This window comes from Mustelus asterias, chromosome 2 (genome assembly GCF_964213995.1).
Source record: "Mustelus asterias chromosome 2, sMusAst1.hap1.1, whole genome shotgun sequence".
In the NCBI taxonomy this organism is placed as follows: domain Eukaryota; kingdom Metazoa; phylum Chordata; class Chondrichthyes; order Carcharhiniformes; family Triakidae; genus Mustelus; species Mustelus asterias.
In genome coordinates, this window is record NC_135802.1 from 50150979 (window position 1) to 50171422 (window position 20444).

Here is a 20444-nt window from a genome sequence, read left to right on the forward strand (position 1 = left end):
GTTACGGGTAATGTTAGCATGGATAGAGGATTGGTTAACTAACAGAAAGCAAAGAGTGGGGGTAAATTGGTGTTTTTCTGGTTGGCGATCAGTGACTAGTGGTGTGCCTCAGGGATCAGTGTTGGGACCGCAATTGTTTACGATTTGCATAGATGATTTGGAGTTGGGGACCAAGTGTAGTGTGTCAAAATTCACAGATGACACTAAGATGAATGGCAGAGCAAAATGTGCAGAGGACGCCAAAAATCTGCAAAGGGATATAGATAGTCTAAGTGAGTGGGCGAGGGTCTGGCAGATGGAGTACAATGTTGGTAAATGTGAGGTCATCCATTTTGGTAGGAATAACAGCAAAATGGACTATTATTTAAATGGCAAAAAATTGCATCATGCCGCTGTGCAAAGGGACCTGGGTGTCCTTGTGCAAGAATCACAAGGAGTTGGTTTGCAGGTGCAGCAGCTAATTAAGAAGACAAATGGAATTTTGTCCTTCATTGCTAGAGGGATGGAGTTTAAAAACAGCGAGGTTATGTTGCAGCTGTATAAGGTGCTGGTGAGGCCACACCTGAAGTACTGTGTACAGTTTTGGTCTCCTGACTTGAGAAAGGACATACTGGCACTGGAGGGGGTGCAGAGGAGATTCACGAGGTTGATTCCAGAGTTGAGAGGGTTGGCTTATGAGGAGAGACTGAGTAGACTGGGGCTATACTCATTGGAATTCAGAAGAATGAGGGGAGATCTTATAGAAACATATAAGATTATGAAGGGAATAGATAAGATAGAAGCAGTGAAGCTGTCTCCACTGCCAGGTGAAATTGGAAGTAGGGGGCATGGCCTCAAAATAAGGAGGAGCAGATTTAGGACTGAGTTGAGGAGGAACTTTTTCACACAAAGGGTTGTGAATCTGTGGAATTCCCTGCCCAGTGAAGCAGCTGAGGCTACCTCATTGAATGTTTTTAGGGCAAGGATAGATAAATGTTTGAACAGTAAAGGAATTAAGGGTTATGGTGAGTGGGCGGGTAAGTGGAGCTGAGTCCATGAAAAGATCAGCCATGATCTTATTGAATGGCAGAGCAGGCTCGAGGGGCCAGATTTCCTACTCCTGCTCCTAGTTCTTATGTTCTTATGTTCTAAAAGGCGAAGGAGGGACATGTGGGCAGGAGAGCAGGGTAGTGTGTTGAAGTGGCAAGCGACAGGAAGGTCCGGGTCCTGCTTGCAGACTGACCGAAGGTGTTCAGCAAAGTAGTCACCCAGTCTACCTTTGGTCTCTCCGATATAGATTAGATCGCATTGGGAGCAGCAAACACAATAGACCAGATTGAAGGAGGTGCAGGTGAAGCACTGCTTCACCTGAAAGGGATGCTTAGGAGCTGGGATGGTGAGCAGGGATGAGGTAAAGGGGCAGGTGTTGCAACTTCTACGATTGCATGAGAAGGTGCCATGGGCAGAGGTTGAAGAGTTGGGTGTGATGGAGGAATGGACCAGAGGAGGGGGGGAGGAGGCCGGGGGGGGAGACTGGTGGGTAAAAAGTGAGGACAAGGGGACCCTATCCTGGTTCTGGGAGGGAGGGGAGGGGGTGAGGGCAGTGACCCGGGGGATGGGTTGGACGCGGCCGAGAGCTCTGTCAACCACAGTGGGTGGAAAACCATGATTGAGGAAGAAGGAAGACATATCGCAGCGCTATTTTGGAAAGTGGCATTATCAGAACAGATGCAGCGGAGGCGAAGGAACTGAAATAATGGGATGGAGTCCTTACAGGAGATGGGGTGATAAACTATCCACCAATATCCATTACAAGCCCACCAACTCCCATGACTACAGCTCTTCACACCCCACACCTGCTTCATTTCTTAGAGTTATATTTAAACTGTGTTATTAAATAAAGTTTATTTCACGATAGAAGATCCCTGCTTTGTCAGTGGAATCATTCCTGGAAAGAAACATCCTATCCTCACATTTATGCCAAAAGAAAATAAATTGTTGGGGTCTAGCCTGGCTCCCAAAGGTAACTTGGGGTTCTCATCCAGGACCCGAACATAAAATATCCACAAGTACTCTATTTTTAGAATTCTTCCTTAACATAAATTTCAATTTTACAGAAGTGAAGCACAGAAAAACCTTTAAACCTTGATGCCATTATTGCAGAAAGCATTCAGGAATATCATTTTATGCTAAAACTTATATTTGTCTTAAAAAGAGAGCTACTGTCTGAACAAAGAAGAGAAGGATTTTGTACCACAACAATGTTTAACTTCATATAAGTCGAGGAAACAAGACTTACCAACAGGTTCTTATCGTTTTTGGGTGCTGGTTCAACCAAGTAAGTATAGTTTCCATCGTAGAACATACCACTGAGGATACAAAACAAGAAAAGTCATAGTAAGGAGGAAGTTTTAGCGATTGATGTTCCAGAGGATTTCCCGCTTGCCTACTGTCATTTCAGTGGAGGCTATAAAGACGAGACCGATCTGGAAAACTTCAGGAAAAATTCACCCCTTATTTCTCTGCCAGGAACTGCCACAAAAACTGAATGAAGGCAATGTATGATAAAAGAAGCAAAAACATAATTTACTAAAGAAAAACTGATCTTTTCAAATCCAGTCCTCTGGATTAAGCTTGGCAAGTATCACATTTCTTGGATCAACTGCTGTACAAGTACAGATGGAATTTACTGTTCTTTGTAGCTGCCTCTTTTTGCATTTAGAAAAATAAGTTTCATGCTTACGAAAGCACTCATCCTTTTCTCTGCATCTATTTGCTAAGTTGATTCCTGACTCCAGAAGACATCCAAACTAAGGGAAACTACTCTGCAAATGACATTTTATTACTGTTGCCTTATATTGGAGGAATTATAGGATAAAGTCTTGTCCTTAGCTCTCCCAATGTGCAAAGATCTACAAAGATGCACTATAGATGGAAATTTGCCTTATGGTGCTTTTTATTTGTAATGTAATTTATCAGATAACAGTTAAACATAGAAATAAAGAAAATAGGAGCAGGAGTAGGCTATTTGGCCTTTCGAGCCTGCCCCACCATTCATTATGATCATGGCCAATCATTCAACTCAATAGCTCGATCCTACCTTCCCCCCATATCCTTTGATCCCCTTCGCCCCAAGAACTATATCTAACTCATTCTTGAAAACATATTTTGGCTTCAACTGCTTTCTGTGGTTATGAATTCCACAGGCTTGCCACAGTGGCAAAATGCACCAGAACATGTTACTTCCTGGTTTCTGTCCTTTTCTGACGACAAAGTCATTGAGGGGAAGTGAAGGTTTTTCCATCCGCCTTCGCTCTGGTGTGACTTTCCAGAAAATGATTCCAGTTCTACTTCCTGTAAAACCAATATGCCTGCATGAAGCAATATGGGTTGGGTTGAACCCAGAGTGCAAGCATAAAAGATCCAGTATCTTGACCTTTTGTAACACTCAATCTTCACTTTAATAAATCTACCCACACCTATAATATTCAAACAATTCACCCTAGCTCTCCAAATCATTTCTACTTTGAAACTCTATTTCTTATATATGAATTGGTTTGCCTGTGCTAGTGTTATCCTGAATAAACCTGTGCTGAGATTTTTGCCATTTCATAGTTGTTGAGCCATAAGTGAATGTACACAGCCAACCAAGGAGAGTAACTGTGTGCAAATGCTGATTAAGGAGATTATACAAAAAGCTTTCAACTATCAATAGTAATTTAGTCATCCTTCACTTTCTGAATGTTGTGGCACCAAAGTCAGAGGATATCATTTGTGCAAATATGTCAAAAGGGTCTGAACAGAAGTTTGAAATTTGACTAAGCATTTGTCTGTGTATAAAGTGCTTGGATTTGTTCATTACACCAATGACGCCGCAATCTAAATAGAATTGGGCAATTTTTAATTGAAACCTATTTAACCACTTAGATCAATTATAACAACATTAAAGAGACATTAAGTGAAAAGGAACATTGGAAATACATTCCACTTTCTATTATACTGAATCAGTCCCATGTCCAAATGCAACAAGACCTGGACAATATCCAGGTTTGGGCTGACAAGTGGTAAGTAACACTTGTGCCACACAATGCCAGGCAATGACCATCTCCATAGGCATCCAATGGCATTACCATTGGTGAATTCCCCCACCATCAACATCCTAGGGGTTACCATTGATCAGAAACTGATCTGGATTAGCCTATAAATGCTATGACTACAAAAGCAGGTCAGAGGCTAGGAGTCCTGTGGCAGGTAGCTCACCTCCTGATTATCAAAACCTGTTCACAATCTACAAGGCACTTATAAAGTAAAGTTTATTTATTAGTCACAAGTAAATTCACATTTACTGTGAAAATTCCCTCGTCGCCACACTCCGGCGCCTGCTCGGGTACACTGAGGGAGAATTTAGCATGGCCAATGCATCTAACCAGCACGCCTTTCAGACGGTGGGAGGAAACCGGAGCACCCAGAGGAAAGCCACGCAGACACGAGGAGAACGTGCAGACTCCACACAGACAGTGACCCAAGCCGGGAATCAAACCCAGGTCCCTGACCACTGTGCCACCCTATCAGGAGTTTGATAGAATAATATCCCCTTGCCTGGATGACTGCAGCTTCAACAGCACACAAGAAGCTCGACACCATCCAGGACAAGGCAGCCTGTTTGATTAGCATCCCTTTCGATGCATCACAGAAAACATTCTTTTTGGTTGTATCAAAGCTTGATATGGTTCCTGCTCTGCCCAAGACCGCAATGAACTACAAAAGGTCATGAACTTAGCCCAATACATCACGCAAACCAACCTCCCATCTATTGACTCTGTCTACACTTCCCATTGCCTCGGAAAAGCAGACAGCATAATTAAGGACCCCACGCACCCCGGACATTCTCTCTTCTACCTTCTTCTGTCGAGAAGAAGACACAAAAGTCTGAGGTCACGTACCAACCGACTCAAGAACAGCTTCTTTCCTGCTGCCGTCAGATTTTTGAATGGACCTACCTTGCACTAAGTTGATCATTCTCTACACCCTAGTTATGACTGTAACACTACATTCTGCACTCTCTCCTTTCCATCTGTACGAACGGTATGCTTTGTCTGTATAGCGCGCAAGAAACAATACTTTTCACTGTAAACTAATACATGTGACAATAATAAATCAAATGAAGTCAAATAAATCAAATTCCACAATCATTCATTCCCTCCACCATCGGTACACAGTAGCAGCGGTGTGTACCATCTACAAGATGCATTGCAGCAGTTTTGACATTCTGAGTAAAGAAAAGGCTAGACCCAAAATTCCAATATTATTTTGGTGGAGAATAATGCTGCATAGAGGACTGGAAATTAAGGGCATAAATCAAAAATGAGAGGAATTTATATTCAAAAACAGACTAAATTACTGATAGAATTAGCTTTTCATTGAAGATGTTCCCACCTGCAATGTATTTATGTGTAAGACAATCACAGGGCAATGAGGGCTGCTGTGACTGAAATTTGCCATTTACACCAGAATTGACCCAACGTGAATTAAATGAGAGCACCAAGTTGTCTATTATTTGCCAAACAAGGAGTGATTGAGGTCACTGGCTTTGAAGGTCCACAAACTTTGTCTGAAACATCAGCCGACAGAAACATTTAGAAAGTATCTCAGCTGCGCAACTAAAATAGAATTCGACAAGCTGCTTTTGGGCATGGTTTCTCTTCCAACTCTTTTTTATGCAGCCCTTCTCTGCTATCCACTAATAAATGTTCCCATGATGGAGGCAGAACAGGAATGAGGGGAAGAGGAAATGACTGATGCCCACAGAACAAGATTAGCAGCTATCATTCCAGTAGAATCTACAGATCTACATCTTGCTGATATTTTAAAAGAAGTCTCCTTAGGGATGCAGCAATTCAGTAAAAGGACAGAGAGGAACTCTCATTGGAAACTAATTTCCAAACATCCTCTCAAAGACAATAAACGTAGTACAAACTTATTTTAGAAAATTCGAATCAAAGTGTTTTTTCTTGCATTTGTATTTACAATGTGCTTCTTTTACCATGGTCAAATCTTGGCATCTCTGCGTTACTAACTCTATCTTGGCGTTATGCTTTATAGCCAGAATCTTCCAACCTTTCACACCAGTAGGATTCTCAGGTCCCACTGATGGTGCAACCCTGCCACGGGTTTTCTGGTGGTGTGGGGTGCCTTCAATGGGAATTCTCACTGGCAGCTGCAGGACCTGATTATCCCGCTGCCAATGAACAGCACACCTCCCTCCACAAAGAAATTTGCTGAGGAGAGGCCAGAAAATCTCACCCACTGTCTGAAGCGGTTGATGCAAGACGTACTTGGCTGCACTGTGAAATCTCTTTCATCCTTGTTTCAGGATTTCTAAGTCCTAGAAGGCTGTCAGTAAGAATCTGGCCCTGTATCCTGGCACGCACAGGAGCAAACATCTCAGGGATTGATTGGTGAAGTCACATCATACTCTCTCCTGATGAAAGCGTATATGCTGAAGGTGGAATCCAGCTACGGTACTTGAATGGGTCGGGTCTTGGATCTGAATGTCCACAGATCAATAGGACAGCAGGCCTAATGGTATCAATTGGATCCTCCAGACCCTTAAAGGTGTCATTCTGAAGCTCTCAGAAATTACTTTCCATTATTTTCACCAAGTTATCCACTAAAGCCTGAAGGGCAATGATCAAAGCATTTACTTTTCTTTCTCTAGGGGCCATTCTATGAGTGGTTCACAGTTTAAATATCTCTCCTGGATGTGCTGCAAGTGTCAGATCCTTCTATTGGCACTGAGAATGGCATTGCTGTGAGCCCTTCCATTCAGCTAGGTGCCTCCATATAAATGTGATGCTCATTCTGCATCCTTTTGAGAGCAAGACTTCAGAGCTCTGGAGGAGATCCAGGAAGTTACCTGTGTCCCAATAGCATAAAGGTGCAATAAACAAAACAAGCTGGATCATAAGGACAAATCAGTTGTGCACAAATCTACAAAGGTCATGCAGAAGTTACACATTGCTCTGTTAAGAATGCATCTTAAGTATTGCCCACATTTGGTAACATGAAGGTCATTCAGATCTTAAAAGAGAATAGCAATAGTGCATTATTGGGATGAGCTGTGAGGAATAGCTTAAGAGCATTCAGCCCTAAAAAGAGATGATTCAGAGAGAGTGTTAATAAGGTATGCAAGATGCAAGGTATAGAAGATAAATCCTGATTTTTTTCTTTGATACACCAATGTAAAAGAATATGATGGAACCATTCAGAATAGTGATAGGTAAGTGTAGAACAGCTGTCAGAATACACACACACACACAGAGTGATCAACATCAGAATAGGTTGCCAGAAAAGCTGCTGAAGGCCAAGACATTGGATTTATTTAAGAAACTGTTAGATACTGACTGAGAAAATGGTAGATTTAGTGATCTAAGACAGGAGATCAAATTAGCAGAAAGTACTTTATCCACCTGAACTTTTATGAAATATTAGATATTTGCAATACTTTACAAAGCTTAAGTAAGAAATACGGTGGAATACTTTCCACTTGCCTGGATGTATGCAACGCCAACAATGCTCAAGAAACTCAATATCATCCAGGAAAAAGCTGTCTGCTTCATCAGTAACATATCCACCTCTGGCTCACAGTGGCTGCAGTGTGCACCATCGACAACTCAGCAAGGCTTCTTCAGCTATGGCTCTCGAATTCATCACCTCAGCCACTGAGGAGGAAAAGGGCAGCAGGTCCACAGGAACCTCACCACCTGCAAGTTCCTCTCCAGGTCACGCACCATCCTAACCTGAAGATAAATCACCTTCATTCTTCATTCATCCCTTCATCACTGCCGTGTTTAAATCCTGGAACACCCTACCCAACTGCAATGTGGGAGTACCTTCATCACATAAATGCACTGTTCCAAGAAAGCAATTTGGGATGGGCAAGCAAAGCACATTTCCCATGCAATAAAAAAGTATGTTCTGTGTCAAATAGTTTCATATTTAATGTTCATTTGCATCAAGTTCTGTTGCTCTGTCATATCCACATCATCGTGGGGTATGCAGACATAGAGCAACGTACAGTTTGAAACAGGCTTGTCTGACTGGTGGCCCGCGACCCTTATGGACTCGGCACAATGAACAGTGTTGGACGTAGACTCTATTGAAAAGACTCATATTTGGAAATTGCTGCTTGCTCCAATCACAGATATCAGCAGCAAATGCAGGGAGATACCAGCCCATGACTGTGTAGCGAATAGTGAAAAGGTAAGTTTTTTCAATTTCAGTTCTCTGCTTCCAGAGCTCTGAGCACGCTGGTATGTACAGCGGTAAGACCAGTGGTGGGTGCGGGGCTCGGAGGAAATGCATGGAGCCTGAGGTGGGGCTGAGGCAGCCCGAGATGAGAACGGAGCCCTGGAGGGCCGACGATGATGGCGTGGCCAAGAAACCCTGAGGTGAGATGGGGCCAGGAGGGCATGAAGCAAGTGCAGAGTCTACTAGAGTGAGAGTATGAGGGGGAGAGAGGAGAGGGTGAGTATGTGTGCATGGGAGAGGGAAGAGTGTATGTTTGTGAGAGAGGGAAAAGTGTGTGTGTGTATGTGAGAGAGAGAAGAGTGTGTGTGTTTGTGAGAGGGAAGAATGTGTGTGTTTGTGAGAGAGGGAAGAGTGTATGTATGTGTGAGACAGAGAGGGAAGAGTGTGTGTGTGAGAGAGAGAGAGAGAGAGAGGGGGGGGAAGAGTGTCTGTGAGAGAGTTTGGAGGTTTGGGGGGTAGAGGGAGAATGTGTTTGAGCGAGGGTGTCTCACTCCCAGTCTCAGGGTTCTCATTCACCCTCACCACTCACCACCTGCCACATCTACACCAACACAAGGGGTCATAGGTTCAAGGTGAGGGGGGAGAGGTTTAACACGGATATCAGAAGGACGTATTTTACACAGAGGGTGGTGGGGGCCTGGAATGCGCTGCCGGGCAAGGTGGTGGAGGCGGACACACTGGGAACGTTTAAGACTTATCTAGATAGCCACATGAACGGAGTGGGAATGGAGGGATACAAAAGAACGGTCTAGTTTGGACCAGGGAGCGGCGCGGGCTTGGAGGGCCGAAGGGCCTGTTCCTGTGCTGTATTGTTCTTTGTTCACACACTCTTGCCCACTCTCTCAGTGGGTTAGGGTGAGTGAGTGAGTGAATACATTGAGACTGGGGGTGAGCTGAACACGTACACACTCACTCCAATGGCCACCTTTATTTATTAATCATTTTTAACTATCAATTTATTGCTTTGACATTGTTGTTTCTTTTCATATGTCAGCATTTAAAAGAAACATGTTTAACGTTGTGCCAAACTTTATTTTTCTGAAATTTACTCATTGACTCCTTGAATGAGGAAAAAATGAAATGAGTCTCCCCCTCCCCCCCCGCATGAAAAGGTTGCACAATACTGTTTTAAAATGTAATTACAATTTCTTTTATGAGCTCATGAAATGCAGAAGAATGATAAATTGCATCTTTGTCAGAGATTGTTGTGGAACCTCCTCTCCATCTCCCTTCACCAATTGTACACCTGATCTCCCATACACTGCGCCACTGAATCAACCCCTTTGACTGGAAGAATGACTGCCGATTACATCATTTAGTGAACTGTCTTAGGCAAGACATTGTACCAGAGTGTGAAGGAGCTGAATCAACATATGTGGTTGAAGTGCCAAGTTTTGTGAAGTGCTCTGGGTTAATAACTGTAACTACTGCTGTTAATTCATCTCCTTCACAATGATGTATTCAGTAACTTCTCCCAACCAGTTTCCCAAGCTTTGTTGTCTAATTAGCATACCACATTTAAACGCGGTCAACAGAAACACTTAAGATTATAATTCCTAATTGCAGTTAATTCATCAATTGCCCATATTTAATTTGGAAAATATAGAGTTAAAATTACCTACAGAAAATTATTAAAATTTAATGAAAAAAAAAGGTCAGAGGACACCAAGAGAAAGCTCCTGTAATGTTCAGTTTACTGCGTTACAGCAAAATGTTTGATCACGAGTTGAGTTACTGAGACTGTTGTGTGTCATAACTTTTGCAGCAGCTGGCACATTGGATATGAACACGAAAATGTCTTGCAATCAGTTTGGGCTGGATTTCCACTGCAGAGGCAGGTTTGTTTTCAGATCAGAAAAACAATTTCAGTGGGAAACTCACTATTTTAGCTTATATAGATATAGTCTTACTGTCCAATTAGAGCCAGTGGGGACAGAACAAAGTGGGTCAGTTCCAGTCTGGGACTCATTTACACTCCCACACCAAATTTAGGCTGCTGCGTGTTCTGAAGCTGAGAACGGTGGACTGTGCCAAAGTCTTCCACAGAACCAAAGAAAGGTTTGATGACTCAAATTAGCTAGAGACCTAACACCCTGTGCATTGCTGTCCCCCTATTGATGTGGACCTGAATCTCATGGTGGAGGCAGTGAGGAAGAGGAGGGAGGTACTTTTCCCAGTGGTTGCACGAAGGAGGTCAGCCGCTGAGACCAAGCAGACCTGGCTTCAGACTACTGCTACAGTGTGAGGCAGAAGTGAGGCAAGGAGAAGATGAGTTCAGTGTTGAGAAAGGTTTAACAATTTCATACATTCTGACAAGGACAATGCAAACTCCACCCCTCCAGATAAGTCTCAGGGCTTGGACCCTCCAGTAGATAAAGCACCTGAGGAGCTTAAGGGTGCATGCAGTTTCTCAACATGGTTCTATTCCCAAGGCGATTAATGGCTCTTCAGAATGCTGGTATTGCAGCACTGCTGAGGACCTGTGACTACTGAAACAGTAAGAAGTCTCACAACACCAGGTTAAAGTCCAACAGGTTTATTTGGTAGCAAATAAACCTGTTGGACTTTAACCTGGTGTGGTGAGACTTCTTACTGTGCTTACCTCAGTCCAACGCCGGCATCTCCACATCATGACTACTGAAACACACAATTCCTTATGGATAGGGGCAGATGGACACAAAGAACAAGAGAGGCTTATCCCGTTCTCTTAGTCCTTGCAGGAAAATTGCATGCATAATGGGAGGTAGAGAGTCCAAATGGGAAGTGGTGTGGGGGGGTACCATTCCTACATTGAATAACTCTCATGGTGAGGACAGCAATGGAGATAGCTCAGGAAATGGGAATAGAGATTGTCAGGCCTAACAACTGAGCAAGAGCCCCTGTTGCATCTAGTGATTACAGAAGATAAATTGATAGTTAAGAGAATGTAGTGCATTGTGCACTGAGTAACTTAAGGTTGTCTCAACATTACAACGGTTCCTACGATCCTAGATCAGCCCTAATCATCCTTTCTTCTGTATCCTGCAGGTGCTAATGTGCAAGCCGGGGCCATCTCTCTATATGTCAGTGGGCCCTCAGCTGCACAAGGGAGAAGAAGGTGGCACCAATACACCTTACGAATACACGTCCACCAGTGCAAATATTCTCCCTCACGAATGTGCAGAAGGAGATGCCAGAGGCAGAGGGAGGTGGGCACAGGTGCAGGGCCTTGGGCATCACAGGAAAGAAAGCTTTACATTGAACAGCAGCAGAAGATGTGCTCCCAGATCTGCTCCTGAGGCAGTGCAAGGTCTTGGGCAGAGGTTGGAGGAGTCCATCTAGCTCCTGGCTCAGGCTATGACTAGATGTGCTTCTTCATCGCCACAGAATGAGTAGGTGCAAGATCTGTGCACTAACATCTACTGAATCCATGAGACACTGGGTAGATGGACTGGTCAGTGGCACTGACAGTGCAGAGATCCTTGGAGTGGATGCCAGCTCCCCGAGTTGGTGCCTTCCGGCAGACATCAGACACTCCCTGGCTGAGTATGTCATGGAGAAGGATGAGGGTGCTATCCCTCATGGTGCACTTTCATCATTCCCATCCTTAGTGGCAGTGACTGAAAAGTGAATACTAATGCAGCAGTGTAGTTATTTTTAAATCTCTGAACCTTTACAATGAACCCTTTGTAATGAATCACTTGTAAGAACAACACTGCTTTTGATTTGCTGTGTAATTAGAATAATCTAAGCTTTATCAGTTTCGCTGTACATCTTCAATAAAAGTCTCACATATATTTTTGGCCAGAAGGGAATGTTAAGATCTTCAAACAGGCATATGATCATTTCTCCTTCATTTAATGTAAAAATCTCCTTCTTGCTGAGTTTGGACCATAGTAAAAGCAACAAACTTCAAATTCTACTCTATTTTCTATTATAAAATGTGTAACTTGCCATTAGTCATTGAAGTGAGATAAAAGATAGGAATAAATATGTATGTAATTTTTATGGCCTAGTAAACAGAATAGCTTCTCAAAAATGTTCACAGGTCTCTGGGCATTTCAATATTAACTCAATATGGATATGATGGATGTGGTTTTAAGCTTGTTATCTGTTCTTAAAATAAATTAAGTGCTGAGTGTTTAAGAATATGGGGATCTAAATTAATTAAGATTTTCATAAGCTTGCTCCATTCAGGAAGAACTTTGAGGAATTAGATGACTAACTCAGCCGCATTATACCTACTGCCGATCACCAGGGAATCAATGTAAACTGTGTGGCATTATACAAACAAGTTTCTTCCCCCTATCTAAATACTTAAGGAGCAGAATTTTACGTGTCCCAGCCAGGCGTGCGGGCAACCCGGAAGAGTGTAAAATAACACGTGATGATGTCAGGCGCACATCTCGACATCATCATTTTGGTTAGTGAGCGCAGGTCCGGTTTGGCAGTGCGCCTGCCGACAGTTATGGAGCCAACTGAAGGGATTATCTGCCCTGTTGCCCAGAATACTACATTACCTCTGCAAATTTTAGGTCTTCACATGGGCAGAATGGGCAGGCGGGCAATCCATTTTTCAACTTGTCTCAGTCACTGACAGAATGGGGTGGAGGTGCCTCAAGTTGAAGGCTTTTTCAGACTTCGGGCACCCTCCTTCCAGCACCTGGGATCTCTGGCTGTCCCTTCCCATCCTGCCCCACTCCCCTATGCAGCGATCACCCTTCCTCCTGACACCCCGAGGCAACAACAACCAACTCGTCCACAGAGTCCCAGGGTTGGGGAGGGGATGGCCGAGTGGTATTATCGCGAGACTATTAATCCAGAAACTCAGCTAATGTTCTGGGGATCTGGGTTCAAATCTCGCCAAGGCAGATGTGGAATTAAAAAAAAAACTTTCTCCTTCCAAGGCTGAAAAGCTCAAGTTTCTCTCATTTGGAGTGGCACAGTGGATAGCACTGCTGCCTCACACCACCAGGGACCCAGGTTCAATTCCACCATCGGGTCACTGCCTGTGCAGAGGTTATACATTCTCCCCGTGTCTGGGTGGGTTTCCTTCTGGTGCTCCGGTTTCCTCCCACAGTCCAAAGATGTGCGGGTTAGGTTGATTGGCCATGCTAAATTGACTCCAGTGTCAGGGAATTAGCAGGTAAATATGTGGGGTTACAGGAATAGGGCCTGGGTGGGATTGTGGTCGGTGCAGACTTGATGGGCCGAATGACCTCCTTATGCACTGTAGGGTTTCTATGATTCTATGATTCTACATGATGTAGTTCCAGGCAGAGCACTGCAGTACCTCTTCTGGCCACTGCAGCACTGTGCTTGGAGGGATTGGTCAACAGCTCTCCAAGGTGGGAGTGCCTTCCAAGGGCAGATGAAAGTCCCGTCCACTGCCAATCAACACTCAATGGAGTGCTAAATGGCAGTGGGCCACTGAGAGTTGGCGGTCACATGTTACATGCTGACTCTCAGGATAGCATCTATCCTAAAAATTCCACCCAAGGAAAACAGAAGCAAGATTAAGATCAAATAACTTCAACACCCAATTAATCACAGGTAGAATTGAAGAATCAGAACAGCTCCCTATCCTTTTCACCCACTTGCCCCATGAGTAAAAACCTTGACATCAGCAACACAGTTCTCAAAGAGACCACCCCCCACCCCTCATTCCTCAACCCACTCATCACTATCCACCCAACTGATTCTGTGACATTGCTGCCAGTGGCGGGCGTCTCGGTGAGCAGGAGTGAAAAATTCAGAGAAAGGCCAAAAACTGGAATCCTGCTGACAGGAAATCAAATTGGTATATTCCCCTCACCATGGAGGTCCGATGGTGGAGAAACATTTCCAATGATTCACGTGAGGAACACCATTTACGTGCATTGCCATGTCATGAATACGTGAAAACACTCCTCGCCAGAATAATGTTCTCCCTCCCAACTATGAGGCACGCAGGCAGGAAATTAGGCTGGTCTAAATAACGGTCAGACTAAAGCAGTGTGCAACTGTGACTTTGCCTCATTACACTTTGCTTGTGCAACATTCAATACCCACCTGCAACAGTGCTGTTCCAGTTTCTCAGCAATGCCAGTGTGACGCCACACTAGAGAGGGTGTAGAGTTTGTCTCCTCGGTGTGGGTGCCTCCATAATCCGGGAGGAGAGCACTCAGTTTGTGCTGCGGGTCTCAGGCAGGGCCCGGATCTTCAGCGCCGTTGAGTTATGGTGGGGCAGACGAATCGCTGCCTACCTTGCCATGTGATTCAGAGAGCTACGCGCAGATGCATAATTAATGAGCTTTCAAGAATGAAATCGGGTGCAATTTCCCAACACACACCCAGCACATAAAGCCCAGCGAAACCCACCCACCACCACTCATGGAGCGGAATTTTCCCGTCCCGCCCACCACGGGAATCATAGCGGGCGGACCGTGCAAAGGTCTGCTGACCTTGGGTGGGAATTTCTAGTCTTGGGCAAGTGTGGCCGGAAAATCCCGCCCTTAGTCTCCAGAATGGAAAATTCCGTCCATGATTCCGATGCATTCCAGAAGGAGGTCAGAACAAAGTAATTTAGAGTCAACATTAAATACGAAAATTCTAAATTTCTTATCACTTACTGTAGTCCATGACACGTTGAAAGAGCCACAGAGGATTCTGCATTTCCTTGGATTTTGCCATGGTAATAACAGTGTTCTCCACCCTGCAATTCAAATGAATCAGTGTTACTATGCATTGTGCTCTGCATGTTGGAAATTTCTTTGAAAACAATCAGAACTGACATTAGACTTTCAGGTTATATCTACCCAAGTTAATGTAAATCACAGTTTGACATGTCATTGAATTATATTGAGGCAGAAAATCTCATCATAGTGTTTTTCTTTACAAGTCAAAAGGACTACTTTCCTGATAGTTACAGGAAAAGATATTGGATGCTAATGCTATGGACATGATATTGATAGTCCTGCAAGGTGAAACTTCTTTCATTTAAATAAGGAAGCACTGGCAACTGTTATGAAAATATAAATGGCTCCGGGTTATCCCTCAAACTCAGCAAATAAAACAGGATATATGCATAAGGCCATCAATTATATAATTAAATTATATAGTTAAAAGTATAAACAATTATATAATCAAAAATATAAACATGGCCATTAAACTTCAAGAATTCAAGCAATTAGCACAGTACTACAAATATTTCTAACGGTCTCCTGAGGTCTAGAAATTAAGTAAGAAGTCTAACAACACCAGGTTACAGTCCAACAGGTTTATTTGGTAGCAAACGCCACTAGCTTTCGGAGTGCTGCTCCTTCGTCAGGTGGAGTGGGAGATCTGCTCACAAACAGGGCATACAGAGACACAAACTCAATTTACAGAATAATGATTGAAATGCGAGTCTTTACAGCTAATCAAGTCTTAAAGGTACAGACAATATGAGTGGAGAGAGCGTTAAGCACAGGTTAAAGAGATGTGTATTGTCTCCAGACAGGACAGCTAGTGAGATTTTGCAAGTCCAAGCAAGCTGTGGGGGTTACTGATAGTGTGACATAAACCCAAGATCCCGGTTTAGGCCGTCCTCATGTGTGCAGAACTTGGCTGTCAGTTTCTGCTCAGCGACCCTGCGCTGTCGTGCATTGTGAAGGCCGCCTTGCCTTGCCCCCACAACTTGCCTGGACTTGCAAAATCTCACTAGCTGTCCTGTCTGGAGACAATACACATCTCTTCAACCTGTACTTAATGCTCTCTCCACTCACATTGTCTGTATCTTTAAGACTTGTTTAGCTGTAAAGACTCGCATTCCAATCATTGTTCTGTAAATTGAGTTTGTGTTTCTGTGCCCTGTTTGTGAGCAGATCTCCCACTCCACCTGACGAAGGAGCAGCGCTCCGAAAGCTAGTGGCGTTTGCTACCAAATAAACCTGTTGGACTTTAACCTGGTGTTCTTACTGTGTTTACCCCAGTCCAATGCCGGCATCTCCACATCATGTCTAGAAATTAAGCCATGGGACCTGTTAACCCATCCAACCACCACCTTCTCAAGAGCAATTTGGAACGGGCAACAGATGCTGACCTTGCCAGTGGCACTCCCATCCCACAAATGAATTTTAATAATCTCAGCTATAACAAGGGGAGAGGAATTCCCAACAACCCTAATAAGCTTTTGTACTTAAATAAAGTCAAAATTTTGCGGATGCTGGAATTTGAAACAAAAACAGAAAATGCTGGAGAAACTCAGCAGGTCTGACAGTATCTGTGGAGAGAGAATACAGCCAATGTTTTGAGTCTGGATGACCCTTCGTCACTCTGGCGAATAGTCATCCGGACTCGAAATGTTGGCTCTGTTCTCTCTCCACAGATGCTGTCAGACCTGCTGGCCCTGATTTTACCGGCACGCCTGCCCCAAAATCAGGGCAGGCGAGGCTCACAGAACGGAATTCTCCATTGGCCTCGGGTGCGCTCTTATGAGCCTCAGGCAGGCATGCCGGTAAAATCCCGGCCGCTGAGTTTCTTCAGCATTTTCAAGGTTTTGTATTTTACGTTTTTTGAAATAAATTCAAGTTTACAGAAATATCAGGTCTGTTTTCTTCCACTTTGTATCTTCTCCTCGACTCCTTTAAGCTCCTCCAAGGAGACAAATTACCACAGGTAAAACTGTCACAACGTATTTTAAAACTTTTTCCAGACCCGGTATGATAAACAAAGGAATATTGCAGCATATCAAAGCAACATTACAAGCTAATTTCTTCAACCATGGATATTCTCATAATTCCAACTGAACTACAGCCACAGCATTTCAAATATTGTTGAATCACTGATGTGTCTATAAATATTTTTATCGCTTTCAGTACTTTACAAAACAAAAACTTGATCAGCTCTTTTTTAAATGAGTTGATGCAGTGCCTGTTTTTGATGAGAATGACTAATTCTAAAACAAAATCTCCTAATCGCTCATCACATCTTTAATTTTGCATTGTGATCACGATGCAAATTGAATAAACAGCTTTATTCTATGGCCTATGTCATTTGAATCTTTAGAAAATCTTAACCATGCCTTCTCTTCGTCACCTCTTCTTGTAATGAGATTCACAGCAAGTGGCCAATTAGCACACCCAATCTGTCGTTTTCACGTTTTTCAGTGGATGCACATCTGCTGAGTGCAAATGTGTCATGGTTCATGTTCCAATATCCATCATCATACACGGGCCAATTCCCCAGCCTTGTGTTGCAACAGCAGGTCCGCAAGCGGAGAATTGGAAGTGAAAACCTTGTGCCAGCATCTTACAGGGCTGAGATCAGGGCTATTCTTTTCAAATGTGCTGAAATGCTTGCAAACATTTAAGGCGCTAGTCGGGGTAATCCCACAGATTTGTTTTTTTTAAATTCATTCGTGGGACATCGATGTTGTTGGCTGGCCAGCATTTATTGCCCATCCTTAGTTGCCCTTGGGAAGGTGAGCTGCCTTCTTGAATCGCTGTAGTCTATGTTCTGTGGGTTGACCCACAATGCCGTTCAGGAGGGAATTCCAGGATTTTGACCCAGCGACTGCGAAGGAATGGCGATATATTTCCAAGTCAGGATGGTGAGTGGCTTAGAGGGGAACTTGCAAGTGCTGGTGTTCCTATTTATCTGCTGTCCTTGTCCTTCTAGATGGAAGTGGTCGTGGGTTTGGAAGGTGCTGTCTAAGGACCTTTGGTGAATTGCTGCAGAGCATCTTGTAGATAGTGGACACTGCTGTTACTCAACGTCGGTGGTGGAGGGATTGAATGTTTGTGGATGCGGTGCCAAACAAGCGAGCTGCTTTGTCCTGGATGGTGTCAAGCTTCTTGAGTGTTGTTGGAGCTGCACCCATCCAGGCAAGTGGGAGTATTCCATCACACTCCTGACTTGTGCCTTGTAGATGGTGGATAGGCTCTGGGAAATCAGGAGGTGAGTTACTCGCTGCAGTATTCATAGAGTCAGAGAGGTTTACAGCATGGAACAGGCCCTTCAGCCCAACTTGTCCATGCCACCATTTTTTTAAAACCCCTAAGCTAATCCCAATTGCTCGCATTTGGCCCATATCCCTCTATACCCATCTCATCCATGTAACTATCTAAATGCTTTTTAAAAGACATTGTACCCACCTCTACTACTACCTCTGGCAGCTTGTTCCAGACACCACCCTCTGTGTGAACAAAATTGCCCCTCTGGATGCTTTTGTACCTCTCCCCTCTCACCTTAAACCTATGCCCTCTAGTTTTAGATTCCCCTATCTTTGGGAAAAGATATTGACTATCTACTTTATCTATGCCCCTCATTATTTTATAGATCTCTATAAGGTCACCCCTCAGCCTCCTACGCTCCAGAGAAAAAAGTCCCACTCTATCCAGCCTCTCCTTATAACTCAAGCCACCAAGTCCCGGTAGCATCCTAGTAAATCTTTTCTGCACTCTTTCTAGTTTAATAATATCCTTTCTATAATAGGGTGACCAGAATTGCACACAGTATTCCAAGTGTGGCCTTACCAATGTCTTGTTCAACTTCAACAAGACGTCCCAACTCCTGTATTCAATGTTCTGATCGATGAAACCAAGCATGCCGAATGCCTTCTTCACCATTCTGTCCACCTGTGACTCCACTTTCAAGGAGCTATGAGCATGCACCCCCAGATCTCTTTGTTCTGTAACTCTCCCCAACGCCTTACCATTAACTGAGTAAGTCCTGCCCTGGTTCAATCTACCAAAATGCATTACCTCGCATTTGTCTAAATTAAACTCCATCTGCCATTCGTCAGCCCACTGGCCCAATTGATCAAGATCCCGCTGCAATTGGAGATAACCTTCCTCACTGTCCACCATGCCACCAATCTTGGTGTCATCTGCAAACTTACTAACCATGCCCCCTATATTCTCATCCAAATCATTAATATAAATGACAAATAACAGTGGGCCCAGCACTGATCCCTGAGGCACACCGCTGGTCACAGGCCTCCAGTTTGAAAAACAACCTCTACAACCACCCTCTGGCTTCTGTCAAGAAGCCAATTTTGTATCCATTTAGATACCTTACCCTGGATCCCGTGAGATTTAACCTTATGCAACAATCTACCATGTGGTACCTTGTCAAAGGCCTTGCTAAAGTCCTTGTAGGCAACATCAACTGCACTGCCCTCATCTACCTTCTTGGTTACCCCTTCAAAAAACTCAATCAAATTTGTGAGGCATGATTTTCCACTCCACTTCCACAAAGCCATGCTGACTGTCCCTAATCAGTCCTTGCATCTCTAAATGCCTGCAGATCCTGTCTCTCAAAATACCTCCCAACAACTTACCCATCACAGATGTGAGGCTCACTGGCCTGCAGTTCCCTGGCTTTTCCCAGCAGCCCTTTTGCCACTCTCCAATCTTCCGGCACCTCACTCGTGATTATCGATGATATCCCTAGCCTCTGACCTGCTCTTGTAGCCACTGCGTTTATGTGGTGAGTCCAGTTGAGTTTCTGGTCAATGGTAACCCCAAGGATGTTGACAGTAGGGGGATTCAGTGATGGTTACACCATTGAATGTCAAGGGGCGGTGGTTAGAGTGTCTCTTATTGGTGATGGCCATTGCCTGGCATGTGTGTGGCACAAATGTTACTTGCCACTTGTCAGCCCAAGTCTGGATATTGTCCAGATCTTGTTGCATTTGAACATGGACTGCTTCAGTATCTGAGGAGTCGCGAATGGTGCTGAACATTATGCAATCATCGGTGAACATCCCTACTTCTGATCTTATGATGGAGGGAAGGTCATTGATGAAGCAGCTGAAGATTATTGGGCCTGGGACACTACCCTGAGGAACGCCTGCAGAGATGTCCTGGAGCTGAGATGACTGACTCTTCACAACCACAACCATCTTCCTATGTGCCAGGTATGATTCCAACAAGCGGAGAGTTTGCCCCTGATACTCATTGATTCCAGTTTCACTAGGACTCCTTGATGCCACACTCGATCGAATGCGGCCTTGATGTCAAGGGCTGTCACTCTTATCTTACCTCTGTAATTCAGCTCTTTTGTCCATGTTTGAACCAAGGCTGTAATTAGGTTAGCAGCTGAGTGACCCTCGCAAAACCCAAACTGGGCGTCACTGAGCAGATTATTGCTGAGCAGGTGCTGCTTGATAGCACAGTTGGTGACCCCTTCCATCACTTTACTGATGATCGAGA

The 20444-nt window shown here is 44.1% G+C and overlaps 1 protein-coding gene across 1 annotated transcript in view; it reads right to left on the reverse strand.

Annotated features, from left to right (window-relative positions):
- The window catches only part of LOC144507755 (disintegrin and metalloproteinase domain-containing protein 22-like), a 227783-nt gene that overhangs the window by 97309 nt on the left and 110030 nt on the right, over positions 1 to 20444 (reverse strand). The window contains exons 5-6 of the mRNA XM_078235028.1: positions 14880 to 14962; positions 2279 to 2348 (exon numbers count right to left, since the gene is read on the reverse strand). Coding sequence (XP_078091154.1) covers positions 2279 to 2348; positions 14880 to 14962 — 153 coding nt within the window. The remainder of the gene's footprint in view (positions 1 to 2278; positions 2349 to 14879; positions 14963 to 20444) is intronic.